Genomic DNA, 18,186 nt, shown 5'->3' with positions numbered 1-18,186 from the left:
AGGTTAGTAGAAGAAGTTTGAACAGGATGCGAAAACGGATAGGGAGCCAGTGAAGGGTCTTGAGGAGAGGGGTAGTATGAGTAAAGCGACCCTGGCGGAAGATGAGACGGGCAGCAGAGTTTTGAACCGACTGGAGAGGGGAGAGGTGACTAAGTGGGAGGCCAGCAAAAAGCAGATTGCAGTAGTCTAAACGAGAGGTGACAAGGGTGTGGATGAGGGTTTTGGTAGAGTGCTCGGAAAGAAAGGGGCGGATTTTACGGATGTTGTAAAGAAAGAAAGGACAGGTCTTGGCAATCTGCTGGATATGAGCAGAGAAGGAGAGAGAAGAGTCAAAGATGACCCCAAGGTTTCGAGCTGAGGAGACAGGGAGAATGAGAGAGCCATCAACAGAAATAGAAAACGGGGGGAGCGGGGAGGTGGGTTTGGGGGGGAAAATGAGAAGCTTGGTTTTGGTCATATTTAATATCAGGTGGCGTTGAGACATCCAGACAGCAATGTCAGACAAGCACGCTGAAACTTTGGTTTGGATGCAAGGTGAGATATCAGGGGTAGAAAGGTAGATTTGGGAGTCATCAGCATAGAGATGGTAGGAAAAGCCATGGGATGAGATTAATGAAGAAGTGTAGATAGAAAAGAGGAGGGGACCAAGAACAGAACCCTGAGGTATGCCGACAGGCAGAGGGATAGAAGTAGAAGAGGATCCACCAGAGTGAACACTAAAGGTGCGGAGGGAGAGGTAGGAAGAGAACCAGGAAAGGACAGAGCCCTTTTGGAAGCGAACAGGGATGGGTAGGGGAACAGCAGAACAGCAGAAATGGTATTGAAGATTACTAGCCTTGACCCATTGTAAAAAGAAGGGTGAGGAGGGGACAGTTATTGTCTTTTGTAGTTTACACTACTGTACTTGATGTATATGGTGTTGTACTTTGATAATGTGCTTTAATGTTGTAAGCTGCCTTGAGTCCATTTGAACGAGCCACATATACACCAAAAATGTAATAGAAATGCTGCAGGGCAGGACTGAAGTGCATTGTTCCTTACAGATGTGAGCAAATCATTTGTTGCAAACTGTGGTGTCCTAGTACAGGGAAAATGTTCAGGATTTCTCCTATTAACTTGTGCTTTCCTCTTCAGACGAAGTGGCATGTGTGGCACCTGACGTGTGCAAGGAGTATTGTGGCACTGAAGTTGGTTGCACAAATTTTGCCTATCCAAAAATGGTGGTGAACTTAATGCCAGATGGTAAGATACTGATGCCTGTGCCTAAGTCCAATCCTTAATCTGTTTTTTTTCTGGAATTATGATCTCATAAAGCAAGAAGGAGGTAAACATTAGTATATCTGACCCATTGGCTTATTAAATGTATGCTTTGGTTTTGTTGTGTTTCTGGTGTTTTTATATTGGACTCGAGTTTGGGTGGATTCCTTTAGGAAGTGTGAAATGCTGTATAAAAAACGTTAAATGAATACATTGCAGATGTTCAGTGTATTAGGGACCAAAGCAGTTTTAAAAGCTCCTGTACAGTATGGAACCCTTTTACCAAGCTGCACTAAAAAGTAGCCTGCACTATCCCCAGCGCGGGTCTTTCCCGCACACTGAGATCACTTTAGTGCAGTGGTAAAATTGTCCCATTTTCTATTTTTTCTATTAACAGCCATGTACTCATTTCCCCATTAGCGCATGGTCTGTGAGTCCTTACTGACACCTATTTTGTAAATGGTAAGGGCTCACGTGCTAATCGGTTAGCGCATGACGATATAGCTGTGCTGACTGATTAGCGCAGAACACATCTATTCTCCGCCCCAGACCTAAAAAATATAAATTCTATTGTGGGTAGTGCGCACTGATCCCCAAACTGCGGGATAGTGCTTACCACAGCTTAGTAAAAGGATCCCTGTATCTTTAGTAACATCCTACAAAACCTTAAAGTTCACCTTTTTCCAAGACAGGTACAGAATGCTGCAGTGTGAGTAATATTTGCTGCTGACAAGGATGAAGATATTACACCTCTTTTGTTACACTTGCCTTGGCTGCCTCTAGAGGCAAGATTTCAATTTTAAGGGCTCCTTTTACAAAGCCGCACTAGCGATTCTGGCGCAGCAAATGAGACAAAGCCCATAGGGACTGAATGGGCTACGTCACATTTGCCGTGCGTGCAGGAATCACTAACGTGGCTTTGTAAAAGGAGCCCTAAGGTAGCTGATCTAACTTTTAAGGCTTTGCACAGAGAACTCCCTGCCTATTTTTCTTTTCTTAAATCAAAATATTTTAAGACCTACTAGAAATCAATATCCTTCAGTTCAAGGAGTTAAAGTTAAGAGAATACTGCAAGCTTCTTTTGTTTATCACGTAGCATTATGCTGGAATTCTCTCCCTCTCTTTATCAGATGGACAGATTACCAACAGTTTAGGAAATTACTCAAGACATTCTTAAATAAAAAAAATATTTTCAGGGTTCGGAGTTAAGATCAATTGTTTAACTGATATGTTTTTGATATTATAGTTTGATATTCCGTCTTAGTTAATGTTACCCGCATTGAACTTTATGGCTCTTGCGAGCTATAAGACTCTAGTGTAATATAATGTCATGTAACTGTAAGAATACAGCACTTTATTTCCATATGTTAAGATAAGTTGCAGTAGCACACTTAGGAGGTGATTCTAGAAGGGTTAGGTGCAATTGACATGTGTAAGCAGCAATATTACAACATACAACAGCTACTAATACACACAGGCTGGCAGCCTGCAGAGATTTCAATAGTTTGGAAAGTATCTGTGTATTCCATATTTTACAATGACAATACACATATTTTTCAAATAGCTTCCCCATCAGCAGTTACATCTGCTCAGAGGTAACGCTCATTAGGACCTGAGGTTTGGAGGAGTGATTGAGTGGGGAATTGCGCTTATATCTCTGAAAATGCAAAGATTAGAGTTTTGGACACATGAATTACCATACTGGGTCAGACCAAAGGTCCATCTAGTCAAGTATCCTGTTTCCAACAGTAGCCAGTCCAAGTCACAAGTACCTAGAAGCAGGAGCGTAGCCAGACCTCACGGTGGGAGGGGGCACGTTTTTGTCTGCCGCCCCTGCTGCCGCCCTGCTGCTCCCCACCCACTGCCACAAATTCCTTGGCTGGCGGGGGTCCCCAACCCCCACTAGCTGAAGCATTGTCCAGCAGTCTCCGGCGCCGCCACATTGCCTGCCCTGCTCTCTTTTCCCCTCACGTCCTGCGCACCCCTTTTAGTGAAATTGAGCATGATCAGTTTCTCTAAAAGGAGCGTGCCGGACATGAGGGGAAGACAGAGCAGGGCAGGCAACGCAGCAGCGCTGGAGACCAGTACTGGACAAGGCTTCAGTTGGTGGGGGTTGGGGACCCCCTCCAGCAAAACCAGGGGCCCAGAGGAAATTTGGGGGGCTCCTGTGGCCCCACGTAGCTATGCCACTGCCTAGAAGAGTCTCCAAAAAGTAGTAAGACCCAGGGTTAATCTGTGGATTTTCCCAGGTCTTCCTTAATGATGATTTACGGACTTTTCCTCCAGGAATTTGTCCAACCCTTTTTTAAACCCAGCTTGACCCCTTAATAGGCTCCTCTAAGATGTGCAATTTTGTAAATTCCACTACTCACACATTTAACAGGAGGCTCATGTAACTAGTAAAATCCCCACTTCTACGAGTAAATAGTGCTGTTTACACATGCAAAGTTCCCTAGAGCTGCTGAACATCTTTTGAATGTGTACTTTTGTAAAATGGCTTCTGATATATATGCTGCCAAAATATACACATATTTTATTTTTAAAAAATGTGTAGCAAGCAACATATTTTTAATTGCATAATTAATTGTGATTAAAATTTTAATCAAAAATTCACCCCTATTGGCTTTCATGGGAGCTATAATAAGGTAGAAAACCTATTAAGGCACCAGAAGAATCGTGTATGGTTTGGAGTATATGACCATTAGAATTTACGATCAAGAGAATCAGCAGGAGCCATCAGAAGATGAACTAATAGCTGATGGTTTGAATTTTAGGTCTGAGAGGTCTGATGCTCTCGGTCATGTTGGCATCTTTAATGAGCTCCCTGACCTCCATCTTTAACAGTGCCAGCACCCTCTTCACTATGGACATTTACACCAAGGTCCGATCAAAGGCATCTGAGAAAGAGCTCATGATAGCTGGAAGGTAACCAGACATTTTATTCCACCTAATAACTTCTATAGTCACTTATAGCCATGATATACTTCCAGGCAAATGCAGATCATTAATGCACTACAGATGGTGCATTTTCTATAGAGTTCTATGGGTGACAGACAAGAACCTCTCTCTCTTGGTTTAGAAGTGAAGCGACAGAGCTGACTTATATGAAGTGTGTACCTCTTCTTTATTTTATTTATTATTTATTTGTTACATTTGTATCCCACATTTTCCTACCTATTTGTAGGCTCAATGTGGCTTACATAGTTCCAGAGCAGCACTTGCAGACTCCAGTGTTGACAAATACAAGGTAATGGTGTGGTTAGGTAGTTTGATAGAGTTAATGTGGCGCAAACCACATAGGGCTCCTTTTACAAAGCTGTGGTAGAAAGTGTCCATAGCGCACCCTTTTGCGGGTCTTTCGCGCACACTAAAGCTATTTCTATCAGAGCCAGAGAATGGCCGATTTTTCCATTTTCCAAATTAATGGCCACACGCTAATGTTACTGACAAAAGTATCAAGTCAGTGCCACTTTGATTATCTATTCAGTAATCAGAATGTTATATATTGTATACTACTATGTATTTGATTACTGTTATAATTATTCACACATATATGGTATCTTCAGACCATCAGAGGTGGTACTCCGTTTACTGGCGGTACACCATTAACAGTTCTCCTATGGTGAATATTTCCCACCTTTCTCGTCATCAGTCTTTGGTATAAAATAGCTATATGTATTTGTGCTATATTATCTTTAAATACTTTTTTATATTCAGTCTCTTCTACATTTACTACTTAGACAAACTGTCATCTTTACTTAGCTTTTAAATGGTCTTGATGTCTTGTCAGACTAAATACCGGGGCTGCATACTGGCACGTGTTTCGCTTGATAAGGCTTTTGCATGGTGTAGAACAGGTAAACGTGAATCAATTTTTTACTCTTTCAAAAAGTACAAAGACTAAGGGATACTGAAGGAAGTTTCATGGTGCTACTTTTTAAATGAATAGGAAGAAGTATTTTTTCATGCAGTGAATAGTTAGGCTCTAGAATTCATTGCCAGAAGGTGCAGTATCGATGATTAGTGTATCTGGGTTTAAAAAAGGTTTGGGTGAGTTCCAAGTTCATAGTCTGCTGAGTTCCTAGAGGAAACGTTCATAGTCTGCTATTGAGATAGACATGGGGAAAGCCACTGCTTGTCCTTGGAATCTTGTTCCTGGTTGAGATTATGTCAAGTACATGTGACCTGAATTGGCAACTGTTGGAAGCCGAATACTGGACTAGATGGACCATTGGTCTGACCCAGTATGGCTATTCTTATGTTCTTATGATTCCTAAGTTGTGATTTTAGGGGGAGTTCATACTTCCCAAAAGGTATTTGAAGTCAGGTATTTGTCCACTTGTGTGGGTACCCAAAGAATCTCTGTTTTGCTTAGGTTCAGGCAGAGTTTGTTGTTATTTGCCTATTCCTGAGTTTCAGTTAGACAGGCAGTAGTTTACTTAAAGCTTGGGTTGATCTGGTTCAGTGGGTATGAGTAAGAACATAAAAACGTAAGAACATAAGAATAGCCATACTGGGTCAGACCATTTAGCCCAGAATCCTGTTTCCAACAGTGGCCAAGCCAGGTCACACATAGCTGGGAGAAACCCAAATAGTAGCAACATTTCATGCTACCAATCCCAGGGCGAACAGAGGCTTCCCCATGTCCATCTCAATAGCAGACTATGGACTTTTCCTCCACAAACTTGTTCAAACCTTTTTTTAAACCCAGATACGCTAAGCTGCTATTACTATATCCTCTGGCAAAGAGTTCCAGATCTTAACTAATTTGTTGAGTGAAAAAAATATTTCCTCCTATATGTTTTAAAAGTATTTCCATGTAACTTCATTGAGTGTCTCCTAGTCTTTGTACTTTATGAAAAAGAAAAAAAAATCGAATAATTTCTACTCTTTTTACACCACTCAGGATTTTGTAGGCCTCAATTGTATCCCCCCTCAGTCGTTTCTTTTCCCTGCTGAAGAGCCCTAACCACCTTTAGCCTTTCCTCATATGTAGTTGTACATCATCTGAATAGATACAAAAATTTGTGTCCATTGACCGAAGTAGCTCAGCCAGAGGCTTGAGGTAGATAATAAATAAAATGGGAGACAGAGTGGATCCTTGTGGCACCCCACAGTTTAGTGCCCAAGGTAATGATGTGCTATTGCTGAACTGATTGTTGTCTGTCTGACAAATAGGATTTCAACCATATATATACTGTACCTGTTTCTGCCAGCCTTGTAAGCATGGTATTATGATCCACAGTGTCGAAGGCTGCTGAGAAATCCAGCAACACTAGTATCGAGGCAGATCCTTTGTCATAGTTTCTGTGCAGAATGATATCCAAAAAGGGACACAAGAACAGGCTCTGTTCCGTAACCAGGTCTGAAGCCAGATTGACATGAGTCTAGCCAATTACTTTCAATTAACCAGTTGTTGAGATGAATGCAGACTGTCTGTTCTATAAGTTCAAAAGGTCACAGTAGATACCTCTCTCATACAAAGTGCAAAGTATCACACTTTTGAATCTTCAGTTAAGGTAAAAGCTAAGTGCTTGCTTTTTTTCTTATGTTTGCCACATTTTTTAGTGGATCCATTGAAATTGAATACTCTGTGGAGTTTTAACAATGTTTTGTATGAAAGGGTTTTTTATGCTGATGAAGAGATTTGACCCTGTTAAAGTCCTTTCTACCCAGTAATCGTTTGTCGGGTGCAGGCATGGGTGCTGAGGCTTTTTCCCTTTCATACTGTTTTGTACTCCACAGGATTATAGTGTTTAAATAGTACTTTGCACTTTGTATGAGAGAGGTATCTATTGTGACCTTTTTATTTATACTCTTTCATCCTCTTTACTTTTGTACAATGTTCTATAAGTTTTGCCAGGAAAGGAATTTTAGAGACTGGTCTGTAGTTTTCGAGCTTGTCCTGGTCAAGTGAGCTCTTTTCAGTAGGGGGCGCACCACAGTTCTTTTTAGTGTTGTTCGCAGCTGTCACAAGAGAGGAGTTAAAAATTTAGTAGCCCCTTCAATAAGGCCTATGTGCTTGCTCATTGTACTATTTTTGCTGGGCAGATTGTAGGCCATAGACCTTTCAGGATTTTTTCAAGAGCTTCCTCTGTGACCTGATTGAATGAGTCCCAGATAGCTGTGCATGGTGGGGAAGAGGAAGTGTTCTCTTTATTAGCTGGTGGGAGCTTTGATGGGACAGTCTGTAAGTCATGGTGGAGACCTTTAATTTTGTTGGCTGGTTAGTTGTGACTGGGAAGTCTGGTTCTGTTTTGGGGTTTGCAGTAGCAGTTTACTATTTTAGGGGTCCTTTTACTAAGGTGCGCTAACAGATTTAGTGCGCACTAATGATTAGCGCAGGCTAAATGATAAGATGTTCATTATATTCCTATGGACATCTTGTTATTTAGTGCATGCTAAATCTGTTAGCATGCCTTAGTAAAAGGACCCCTTAAATAGTTGCTTGGTTAAACTTGCATGTGTTGAGAGAAATATTGTTTTTTGGCTGTTGTTAAGGCCTGGTGGTACATTGCCATTTGTTTCTTACAGTTAAGCCTGTCATCATCTATGTGAGATTTTCATAATTTCATAATTTCTGGGGAGAACCGTGGGGAACATTTATGCATTTATGCATAAAGCATATTTGCAGTAAGCTGATTATATGAAAATTTCCAGTGTTTGTTGGCTACTTATTTATGTACATTGATGAGGGAAGGTCTGCACAATTTCATAACAAGACACATCTTAAATGTCAAAAGATTGTTGAATTTTGTAATTTATTCATGGATATTGAATGTTTATTTATGATTTGTTGATGTGTTTGTTGAGTGTTCAACGATTTATATAATTTTTTATAAATTTCTCACAGCCCGGCTACCATAAAAAATGTTACAAAACTATTTTAAAGAAATGTGATATAGATACATAAACCTTATCTTATCACATGGGCATAATTTAGTATGAAAGTATAGTATAAAATCAGACTCTAATTATTGATGATTAATGTATATTAAGGATACATTAATGAACAGTTGCTATTGATGACTGCTGAATGTTGGAACAGAAAGATACTGTTTGCAGATTGGTGAAGATTAGCCACTGGCTACTAATTATTGCTAAATAGCTGTCGATTGATGTTTAGTTGATCTTTGATTAGTAACTTATTACTGATTTGTTAACATGTAATTGATGGCTTGCATTTTAGGGTATTTATTTTGGTTCTGATTGGGATCAGCATTGCTTGGATTCCTATACTCCAGTCGGCTCAGAGTGGACAGCTCTTTGACTATATGCAGTCTGTGACTAGCTACCTGGGGCCACCTATCGCTTCTGTCTTCTTACTTGGGATTTTTTGCAAGCGAGTGAATGAGCAGGTGAGTACAGTGGAAGAAGGGAGCTGAAGGTGAATCGTTTTTGTCATTTTGGGTGTGCACGTAATCTTTTCTTTTTAAATGTGTGCATAATGCTTTTACTCACAGATTCACAAACTGCTGACAAAAACATGCAGGACTGCTTGAATACCTCCGTTCTTAACAGTGTGATTGACATAACCCTTTGTTCACACCTACTAATTTCGACAACCCTTACAGCTCACAGGATACACACAGAACAATGATATAACCACACTTTTTCATATCTGCAGTTGAATTAGTAAACCAGGCTAAAAGTGAATAATATGATCATTTATAGGGCAATTCTATACATGAACACCTCCATTTAAGCACTCCAGTGCCACACGGTGAGAGCTTAGTCTATAACAGGGGTGATATGATACAGACATTCAAATGTTTAAAAGGTATTAATATACAAACAAACCTTTTCCAGAGATGGGAAGGCAGTAGAACTAGAGGACATTAATTTAGAAATAATGTCAGGAAGTACATTTTCACAGAGAGGGTGGTAGATACATGGAATGCCTTCCCATGGGTGGTGGTAGAGATGAAAACTGTAGAGAATCCACAAACGTGGAGAACTCAACGAAATCCCACGGATAGTCACAATACAACAAAACAGTGGGTAAAAAACCAGGAGTTCCAGAGTGAAGATGAACCAAACTTTATTAATCAGTATATTGACTCGACACAACGTTGTGTTTCAGCCAAAGGGCCTACATCAGGAGTCTTAAAAAAGACCTTTGTTCTGAAGCGTGAGCCAGATCTCTCGCATGAGCGTCTGGGCTGTGCAGTCTAAGATGAAAACAGTAACAGAATTGAAAAATGCGTGGGATAAACACAAAGGAATCCTGTATGGGAAGAATGGAACCAAGCAGTGGTGATTAGAAGGCAACTCCAGGCAATTGGGAAGCAAAGCCAGTGCCAGGCAGATTTCTACGGTCTGTGCCCTGATCGTGGCTGGACAGATTTGGATGGGCAGGAGTGGGGCTTCGATGACAACTTCAGTAGTTGGAGAACAAGGCCAATGCCGGGTAGACTTCTGTGGTCTGTGCCTTCAAAATGGCAAGGACAAATCAAGATCAAGTATACATATGTAGTATTGCATCATACCTTATGCTGTGAGTTAATCTTGTTGGGCAGACTGGATGGACTGTACAGTTCTTTATCTGCCATCATATTTATTTATTTTAACATTTATAGCCTGCCTATTACCTAGGCAGGTAACAAAATACATACACAAAGCATAAAAGATACCACGGTACATAATTTAATGTTACCCAGATTCTGTTATAGAATACTAGCATAACCTGTATCTGCAGGAATTACGTTTATGCACCTGCAGCAGCCATAGACCTGGCATATTCTGTAAGTTGTGAATATAAGTGGGAGCCCCACCTATGTCCTGCCCATGCTCCACTCCCTATGTACATCCCCCTTTTACATGTTATGGCATTTAGGCATGCAGTAACAGCATAGAACTTAGGCACCCTGCTGGCACTTTTGCGGGTTTATCTATATTTATATGCATAAGTGCTAACGTTCTGTATATTTATGTATGCAAAGGGACATTAATATGGGCACCTGGTTATAGAATTGCCCTTTAGTGTAACATAAAGCTGTCTTGTCATTCTCGAGGAAACAGCCATTCTGTTTTGCCACTTCATCCATCCTCTTATCTGTGATTCCCAGGAAAACAGTCTCGAGGCCCTCCCTGAAATAAGATTCAGATTTTCTCCAATTTTATGTCAATTGATTTTGGTTTCTCTTTACTGGTGAGCCTCACACCTATTCAGATGCCACAAGTTTATTATTTATAATTATTGTAAATTAAATCATTTAGAAGATTTTGGGCAACATATGAATATGCAAGTCATTTGCTGAGCTTGTCTTCTGTCTTGGTCATAGGGTGCTTTCTGGGGCCTCGTCATTGGGCTGCTGATTGGACTGTCTCGCATGATCACAGAGTTTGCCTATGGAACAGGAAGTTGCGTTAACCCCAGTAATTGTCCAAAGATCATCTGCGGGGTTCACTATCTCTATTTTGCTCTTATTCTCTTTGCAGCAAGCAGTATTATTGTCCTGGGAGTCTCTCTGTTGACATCACCTATAGAAGATAAGCATGTGAGTAATATGAACTACCTTTATCAAAAAAGAAATGATCCAGGATCCTTAAGGCCTAAAGATTGCAGCTATACTAATCAGTTCTTAAAATTGGTTTTATGATCTTCAAAGACTAAAGAATATGGGTCAAAAAGGAACAGAGCTGGACTCCTTCAGACACTAACCCACACTACCCATGCTACTTATCAACCAAAATCTACAAATTTGCCCCAAGCAGGGAAAATAGGTTAAATGTAGGCCTCATTTTCCCTCTGATCACACTTTTGAGGCTTCCTATGTCTCTTAACCAGGGGCAGACTGACAGTGATCTTGGCCCTCGGGCAATAAGGGTCATGGGCCCCTAACCACCTATTGCTCCAATGCTCAGTCCGCCCTTGCACTTGACCATTGTTGTCAAGGCACAGAGAATCATGCTTATGTGTCCATATCTTCTTTTCTGTGGCAGCTCTACCGTCTCTGTTGGGCTCTGCGGAATAGCACTGAGGAGCGTATAGACCTGGATGCAGATGATTGGAAGAAAGAAGAAGAACCTGAGAGTAAAGATGACTTTGAAGAAGGTGAGGGCAAGCTAAGTTATAAACCTGATGGAAATGAGCCCCATTACTGCTAGGATAGCAAGTTGACTCAGTTCTAGTTTGTATGTTGAACTGAAATTTCAAGTCTATGACTGCAACATGACAAGATTAGATTGAACCAGCCTGTTAAGGCTGACGTGGATCAGGTGCATATACAAGGAATGATTCAAAAATGTATTTGTAATTAGTCCATGATCTGGGAATCAAGAAGAATGACTTCAAATTCCGTAATGAACTGGAGAGCACGAATTGCAGTTTACAGATTACAAATTCCAGTTTGCAAACCTAAATGTCTGAAATATCAGCAAAAATAAGAACGATTATATTTCAACTTTGCACTCTACACGCTCTACTTTAAATTAATCCAAAAGGTAACTAACAAAGCATAGTGGGATTCAAAAGAGATTTGGACAAGTTACCGGAGAAAAAGTTCATAATAAAATGATTAATCAGCTAGATGTGGGAGAGCCATTGCTCATCCCTGGAATATAGCTATGAGAAATAGATCTACATTTTGGAATCTGCTGTGTAGTTGTGATTCAGACTGGCAACTGTTAGAGACAGGAGGCCTGGCTCGATGGACGTAGGTCTGACTCAGCACGGCTTTTCTCATGTCCTTAAGAACTAAAAGGCCAATCTAGTCTACCTATTCTTAATGCAGTACTGCAGGCTTTCCTTTCACATTCTTACAACTCAGGAATCTCTGTGCTTATCAATTGTTTCATGTAAAGGCATTAAAATGGGGGGGGGGGGGGGGGGGGGGGAGGGGGAGAGGGATCCACAGGCCCCAGCAAAATTTTTTTCCCTTTAGCACGAAGTGCTTAGCTTTTTACTTTCCTTCCCCCAGGGCAGCAATGTTACTATCAGCATTACAGAAGACACAACATGGCTGGCTGGTACAGGGCCTTGACCATCCATGAACGCTCAAGGTCTGCCAACTTTCCCCCTTTCTGAAACAGGAAGTTCAGAGTACAGTTACCATATGACTTCAGAAAAAGGAGGACACATTGATCCAGACCGGGTATTGCTTCCATTGAAAGCAATGGAAGTAAAACCCAGACTGGCTCAATCTGTCCTCCTTTTTCTGGAGTACAATAATTAACAATGTTGGGTTTAAATTTAACACTATTCTCCCTCGTGACTTACACCAAATACTTAGCAGAGAATAGATATTTCAAAATTTATGATACCTCATTACAAAATCATTCATCACAATCCTATACAATAAAAGTCTACCAAATCCCTGTATTGAAATGTCCATGCACTATGGTCTGGTGGTCCCTGCGCGACCATCATGGATTTCAATGAAATTTTCTGTGAACATTCATACATGTCTCCAAAGAACATTGGTAAAGTTTTACATTTGCCGATGCAATACTTGCTGAGATATAGTATTTTTTATTTATTTTTGTTACATTTGTACCTCGTGCTTTCCCACTCATGGCAGGCTCAATGTGGCTTACATATACAGGTACTTATTTGTACCTGGGGCAATGGAGGGTTAAGTGACTTGCCCAGAGTTACAAGGAGCTGTGCCTGAAGTGGGAATCAAACTCAGTTCCTCAGGACCAGAGTCCACCACCCTAACCACTAGGCCACTCCTCTGCTCTGTTTGACCCCATACTGCAGCCTTCATGCAGGGGCCACCAGACCACTTGGCATGGAATGACCTATTGCAGGTTTGAACAACTAAGAAAACCACGAAGGGTGTTAACGATAAGAACTATTCATAGTGCACGGACATTTCAACACATGGATTTGGTAGAATTTTATTGTATAGGATTGTGATGAATGATTTTGTAATGAGGTATAATAAATTTTGAAATATCTATGCTCCTTTTTCTGGAGCAATATGGTAACCCTAGTTCAGAGGAGACAAAAGCCAGCATGCCTTGAGCATGCATGGATGCTTAAGGCCCCATGCTGATCAACTGCAATGAGTTTTCTGTAATGCTGACTTTAACATCCTGCCCCAGGGGAAGGGAGGTAAGATGCTTAACACCTTGCAGGGAAGGGAAGGGAGTGGTGGAAGGAAGGAGGGAGATACTGGAGACCACAGGGGGAGAAGGGGGGAGTTGAGATGTAGGGAAATAGTGAAATTAATTTGGACACTACAGGAGAAGGTTGAGAGGTAGGGGAGGAGAGAGATTCTAGATGCCGTGGGGGGGGGGGGGATATAGGGGGTGATGCTGCACTATAGAATGATAGGGAAGGGAATATGCTGGGGTAGGGCGCAAAGTTGAGGGTGGTGTTGAGGACAGAGCTTGCCCTCCCCCAACAAAAAGGCATTCCGCTGCCCCTGCTTTCATGAATTCTCTTACTGTTTTGGCCTTCAGTAGGTGACAGTTCCATCTTTCCACTGCTTTTCCTGTGAAGAAATATTTCCTTATGCTATACCTGAGACTACTCCTTATCCAGAACTTCCTTTCAACTGGAACTATTTTAAATGTCTCTGTCACATGTACTCATCCAGGTTAAAGGAATAGATGGAAAAGTTTGAAGTTCACAGTAGACTGTGCAGGTTGAGTATCGAATATGAGGTTCAGTTTAAATGTGAGATTTGTGGATTGCTACATTGATTTGTTATTTATTTATTTCATTTATTAAAAAAAAAAAAACAACCAAAAAAGCAAAAGAACAAAAAAAATGGAATATTCACCAGACAGGTGAAACAAAAGTAGAAGAAAGCAACTACTTAACTTGCAATAACAATCACAGCACCATCCGGTGTTTTTTTTTTTCTACTTTTGTTTCTTTTTGTTATGTAGTAAAATTACGAAGTAGTATTGATTACATTGAAAGTTGTCAATTCAGTGAGCAAATAACAAGCATTTTGCACATGATTGATAACAGCAGCAGGCTCAGGATTTGGAATAGCATATGCTATAGGAGATCCAATAGCCTGGTTACAAAGTTTATCTGATGCATTTGCTTTACCTTAGTCGGTTGCTCGATTAGTGGTCATGCTTATTAGACTCCCCCCTTTTTCTCTGTACTAGTTGGGATTCTGCCAGGTACCTGTGACAGGGGCGTAGCCAGACAACAGATTTTGGGTGGGCCAAGGCAAGAAGTGGGTGGGCACCAAGTGTTCTCCCCTTCACCCACCACAAAAAAAAAATCTCAGCTGGCGGGAAAATGCTTCTTTCCACCTTAGCAGTCTGCAGCAGGCACGCACTGAAAACTGAGCATGCGCAGGTGCTGGTATCCTGGAGAATGGCGTTTTCATTACCATCAGGGGGAAGTCTTCTGCTGGCAGAGCTTGGGATCCCAACCTGCTACCGCTAATACGTGTGCTGCTGTTGGGTGGGCCCCTGCCCATCCAGGCCCACCTGTAGCTACGCCACTGACCTGTGACCTGGATTGACCACTGTTAGAAGCAGGATACTGGTCTAGATGGACCATCAGTCTGACCCAGTATGGCTTTTCTTATGCACAGCAGTCTAAAATTGCCCGTATCCATTAATGTTACAGTGTAGCAATATTGCTGTAATAAGTCTATATTAGGCACTATTATAACATAGTAGATGACGGCAGAAAAAGACCTGCACGGTCCATCCAGTCTGCCCAACAAGATAAACTCATATGTGCTACTTTTTGTATAAATTAAGGTGTATATAATTTCAGCAAACATATTCTAGCAGTATGTATTTTATGTTAAACCTTATATCCTGAGTTACTTGGGAGTAATTTTAGCGTTCCATTTCCCTCTTTAAGTATTTTATCAGGGGTTATTACTAGATCCTCATACTTTTGTATTTACTTGGTAACAGTAAAACCAGAGCCGAGTTGCTGGAGAAAAGCCTATAATTGGTTCTGTGGATTTGAAGACAAAAAAGCTCCAACTCTGAGTCAAGAAGAACAAGAAGCACTGCAGAGGAAGCTGACTGATACCTCCGAGGTGCCACTCTGGAGGACCGTGGTTAACATTAATGCTATCATTTTACTAACTGTGGCTGTGTTCTGTCATGCGTACTTTGCATAACTGGGGACCAATACCAAAGAACCCTGTAATGGACTTGTTTTTCCAAGATTTTATGTTTCTGATAATATGTTCAGAGATTTGCAAATTACAGAAAGATCATTTATGTTTTTGGTATGATGTATCGTTGCTGAATTTTGACATCTTGGAGGTACTAAGAAAAATTGTTTATAAAGGTAAAATGTGTTTACCTGCTTCAAAAGCACCTCTGAAAACTGCCCTCCCACTTCAAAGAGAGTAAAAGTATGCATACCATTTCAGTGTAGAAAGGTTGGAACAAGGTCAGGGGGAGAGCAAGGTACTCACAGAGATTTCACTTTGAAATCTAAGGAGATGAATAGTATATAGGTACCAAAGTACCTGTGCAAATTTCAAAAGGAAACTCCACAGAGGAGTTTATCACAGGCCTACAGACTTATTTCTGAAAAGAAATTCCCTGTGGAATTTCTCTTAAAAAATAAGATTTCAGGCCTATGGGTACTAAGTATAAAGTATCCAGGAGGAAATTGAAAAGAGAATGCAAGGAGCTTCCATGGTTCACAAAAATGCTGTATAGACACTAGTAAATATTTCTACAGCACTCTAAGGTATACGCAGGCCTTACAGATACAGACAGTCCCTTTTCTATAGGACTTACAATTTAGTCAAAGAAGCATTTGAAGAGGGAAGAATGATCAATGTGCAAAAATTGATATTTAGAGAAAAATGACTCCAAAGTTTTAAAGACTCTATATTATGTATATTAAGATGATATTTTTAAAGGTGCTTGATATAAAATGAACCACTGTAAGTTAATGTCAAAATTGTAATAATATTTGTAATGAAGGCACTGATGAGGTGCCAGTATTACCTTTGTTGAAAAATATGAACCTTTTTTGTTTTTCCCTCTGAGTCTTCATTTGGTAAGAACCCAGGAAAAGATATAAAGCTCTGTTTGTATGGCAAGTTGTTTAATTCCCCATAATTATCAAATGGTCCTGTGTCCCAAAGTGTTAGGTGCGGACCATTGGCAGTGCCATGCCGAAGGCTGGTCTCTGGACACTGGCAGTGCCATGCCAAGGCTAAGCTCCTAGAGGCTGGCCTCTAGGCCCAAGTGGCTAGTTAAAGTTTATTTTATGTGTTCTGTTCTGCCAGTTTATATCTATGCACTGCTGACAACTCTTTCTGTGCTCATAACTAAAAGTTCTTCTTCTATCATAAACTGTAAGAAAAATAAAACTATTTTTTTGCAAAAGCTGGCTTCTTTCTGTGTAGGCCAAATATCCATCCATGTGTATCCAAACTATAACATATAACATATTAACATAGTAGATGACGGCAGAAAAAGACCTGCACGGTCCATCCAGTCTGCCCAACAAGATAACTCATATTTGCTACTTTTTGTGTATACCCTACTTTGATTTGTACCTGTGCTCTTCAGGGCACAGACCGTATAAGTCTGCCCAGCACTATCCCCGCCTCCCAACCACCAGCCCCGCCTCCCAACCACCGGCTCTGGCACAAACCGTATAAGTCTGCCCAGCACTATCCCTGCCTCCCAACCACCAGCCCCGCCTCCCAACCACCGGCTCTGGCACAGACCGTATAAGTCTGCCCAGCACTATCCCCGCCTCCCAACCACCAGCCCCGCCTCCCGCCACTGGCTCTGGCACAGACTATATAAATCACCGAAGAGTCTTGATATCTGGACTTATCTCCTGAGAAAACTACACATCCCTTATATCTTACCATACACCACCTTGAGTGAATCCTAATAAATAAATAACTGCATCATGTGCAAAGGCAGCCTGTGCGTCGGAGGTGGGCTTGGAATATAACCGTGCGAGGCTGTAACCTCTTTAAATGAGATGGAAGGGAGGGAGGCCTAGTTATTTAGATTAAAGACACTAGAAAGTGAATAGTACGAATTGTTCTGAAAGAATTTAAGAAAATCCCTGTATACATGGAAGTAATATACAAGCCTGTAACAGAGGGTAAAAGAGGTGGATGCTGTCTGCCATAGAAAGACACAAAGAAAGGAAGCTGCTACTTGTAGTAGTCTACTGGACGGGAGCTAGTGCTGACTGGCTGCAGTGTTAACAAAAAGTAGAGAAATCCTAGAAACTTCAAAGGCTGTTCCTCATACAACTACACTGGATCTGGTACTGAAAAATGGAGACAGTCACCAGTTTCATGGTCAGGGAAAATTTAGGGTCCACTGATTATCATGTGCTCTTGCACAGAAAAGTACCACACTAGGGCAAGGGTCCTGGATTTCAAGACAATGAATGACTACATTAACAAAGAACTAGATGAGCAAATGAATACACTGTCTGATCTTTATCGTCATTTTCTCTGTTTCTATCAGAACTTCAGCATCTAAAGCAGGGCTGTTAAACAAATGACCCATGTGGGAAGCCCAGTGATGACATCAATCTGCAGGCCTGGTACAGTGTACTTAGAGAGAGCTGGCTGCAGTGGCTCATGGGGCTGTGCTGTTTGAAGTGATTTTTTTCAGCCTGTGTGGTGGTTCAGGGTTTATAGCTGAGCATCTTGCTGTATTTCTCCTTCCTCACTTGAGCTGCCTGTGTGTGGCATATCAGCTCAAGGTGTCGCAATTCCCCCTCATCCCCCTCAGGGTTCTGGAGCTCAGTGCTCCAAGTATTAGATCCAGTTGGGCTGGCAGAGTGCAGGCAGGAACACAGAAGGGGAGATGGTAATGGGTGGACTGAACATGCCCAAGCCCTTGTTAACTTTTCCTCTTGCAGTGACTCCTGTGCAGGGGATTGAAGCCAGGCTGTGTTCTCTCCCACTGGGAGCAGCAATGGATTTTAAGAGTGCTAAGAAATAGAGTGCAAGATCAGGGCCGTGCCTAGGGTCTCTGGCGCCCCCCTGC

General features: G+C 41.4%; 1 protein-coding gene across 1 annotated transcript in view; it reads left to right on the top strand.

Moving 5' to 3' along the window:
* SLC5A1 (solute carrier family 5 member 1) overlaps window positions 1–16,545 on the top strand; it is a 72,282-nt gene extending 55,737 nt beyond the window's left edge. Inside the window, exons 10-15 of the mRNA XM_030219199.1 lie at window positions 1,135–1,242; window positions 4,032–4,182; window positions 8,447–8,615; window positions 10,542–10,757; window positions 11,203–11,314; window positions 15,103–16,545. Of these exons, the coding sequence (XP_030075059.1) occupies window positions 1,135–1,242; window positions 4,032–4,182; window positions 8,447–8,615; window positions 10,542–10,757; window positions 11,203–11,314; window positions 15,103–15,314 (968 nt within the window). The 3' untranslated portion in view covers window positions 15,315–16,545. The remainder of the gene's footprint in view (window positions 1–1,134; window positions 1,243–4,031; window positions 4,183–8,446; window positions 8,616–10,541; window positions 10,758–11,202; window positions 11,315–15,102) is intronic.
* Window positions 16,546–18,186: the final 1,641 nt, after the last annotated feature.

The sequence above is a fragment of the Microcaecilia unicolor genome, chromosome 11 (genome assembly GCF_901765095.1).
Source record: "Microcaecilia unicolor chromosome 11, aMicUni1.1, whole genome shotgun sequence".
NCBI classification, from domain to species: domain Eukaryota; kingdom Metazoa; phylum Chordata; class Amphibia; order Gymnophiona; family Siphonopidae; genus Microcaecilia; species Microcaecilia unicolor.
This window is presented reverse-complemented; position numbering and strand designations above follow the sequence as displayed.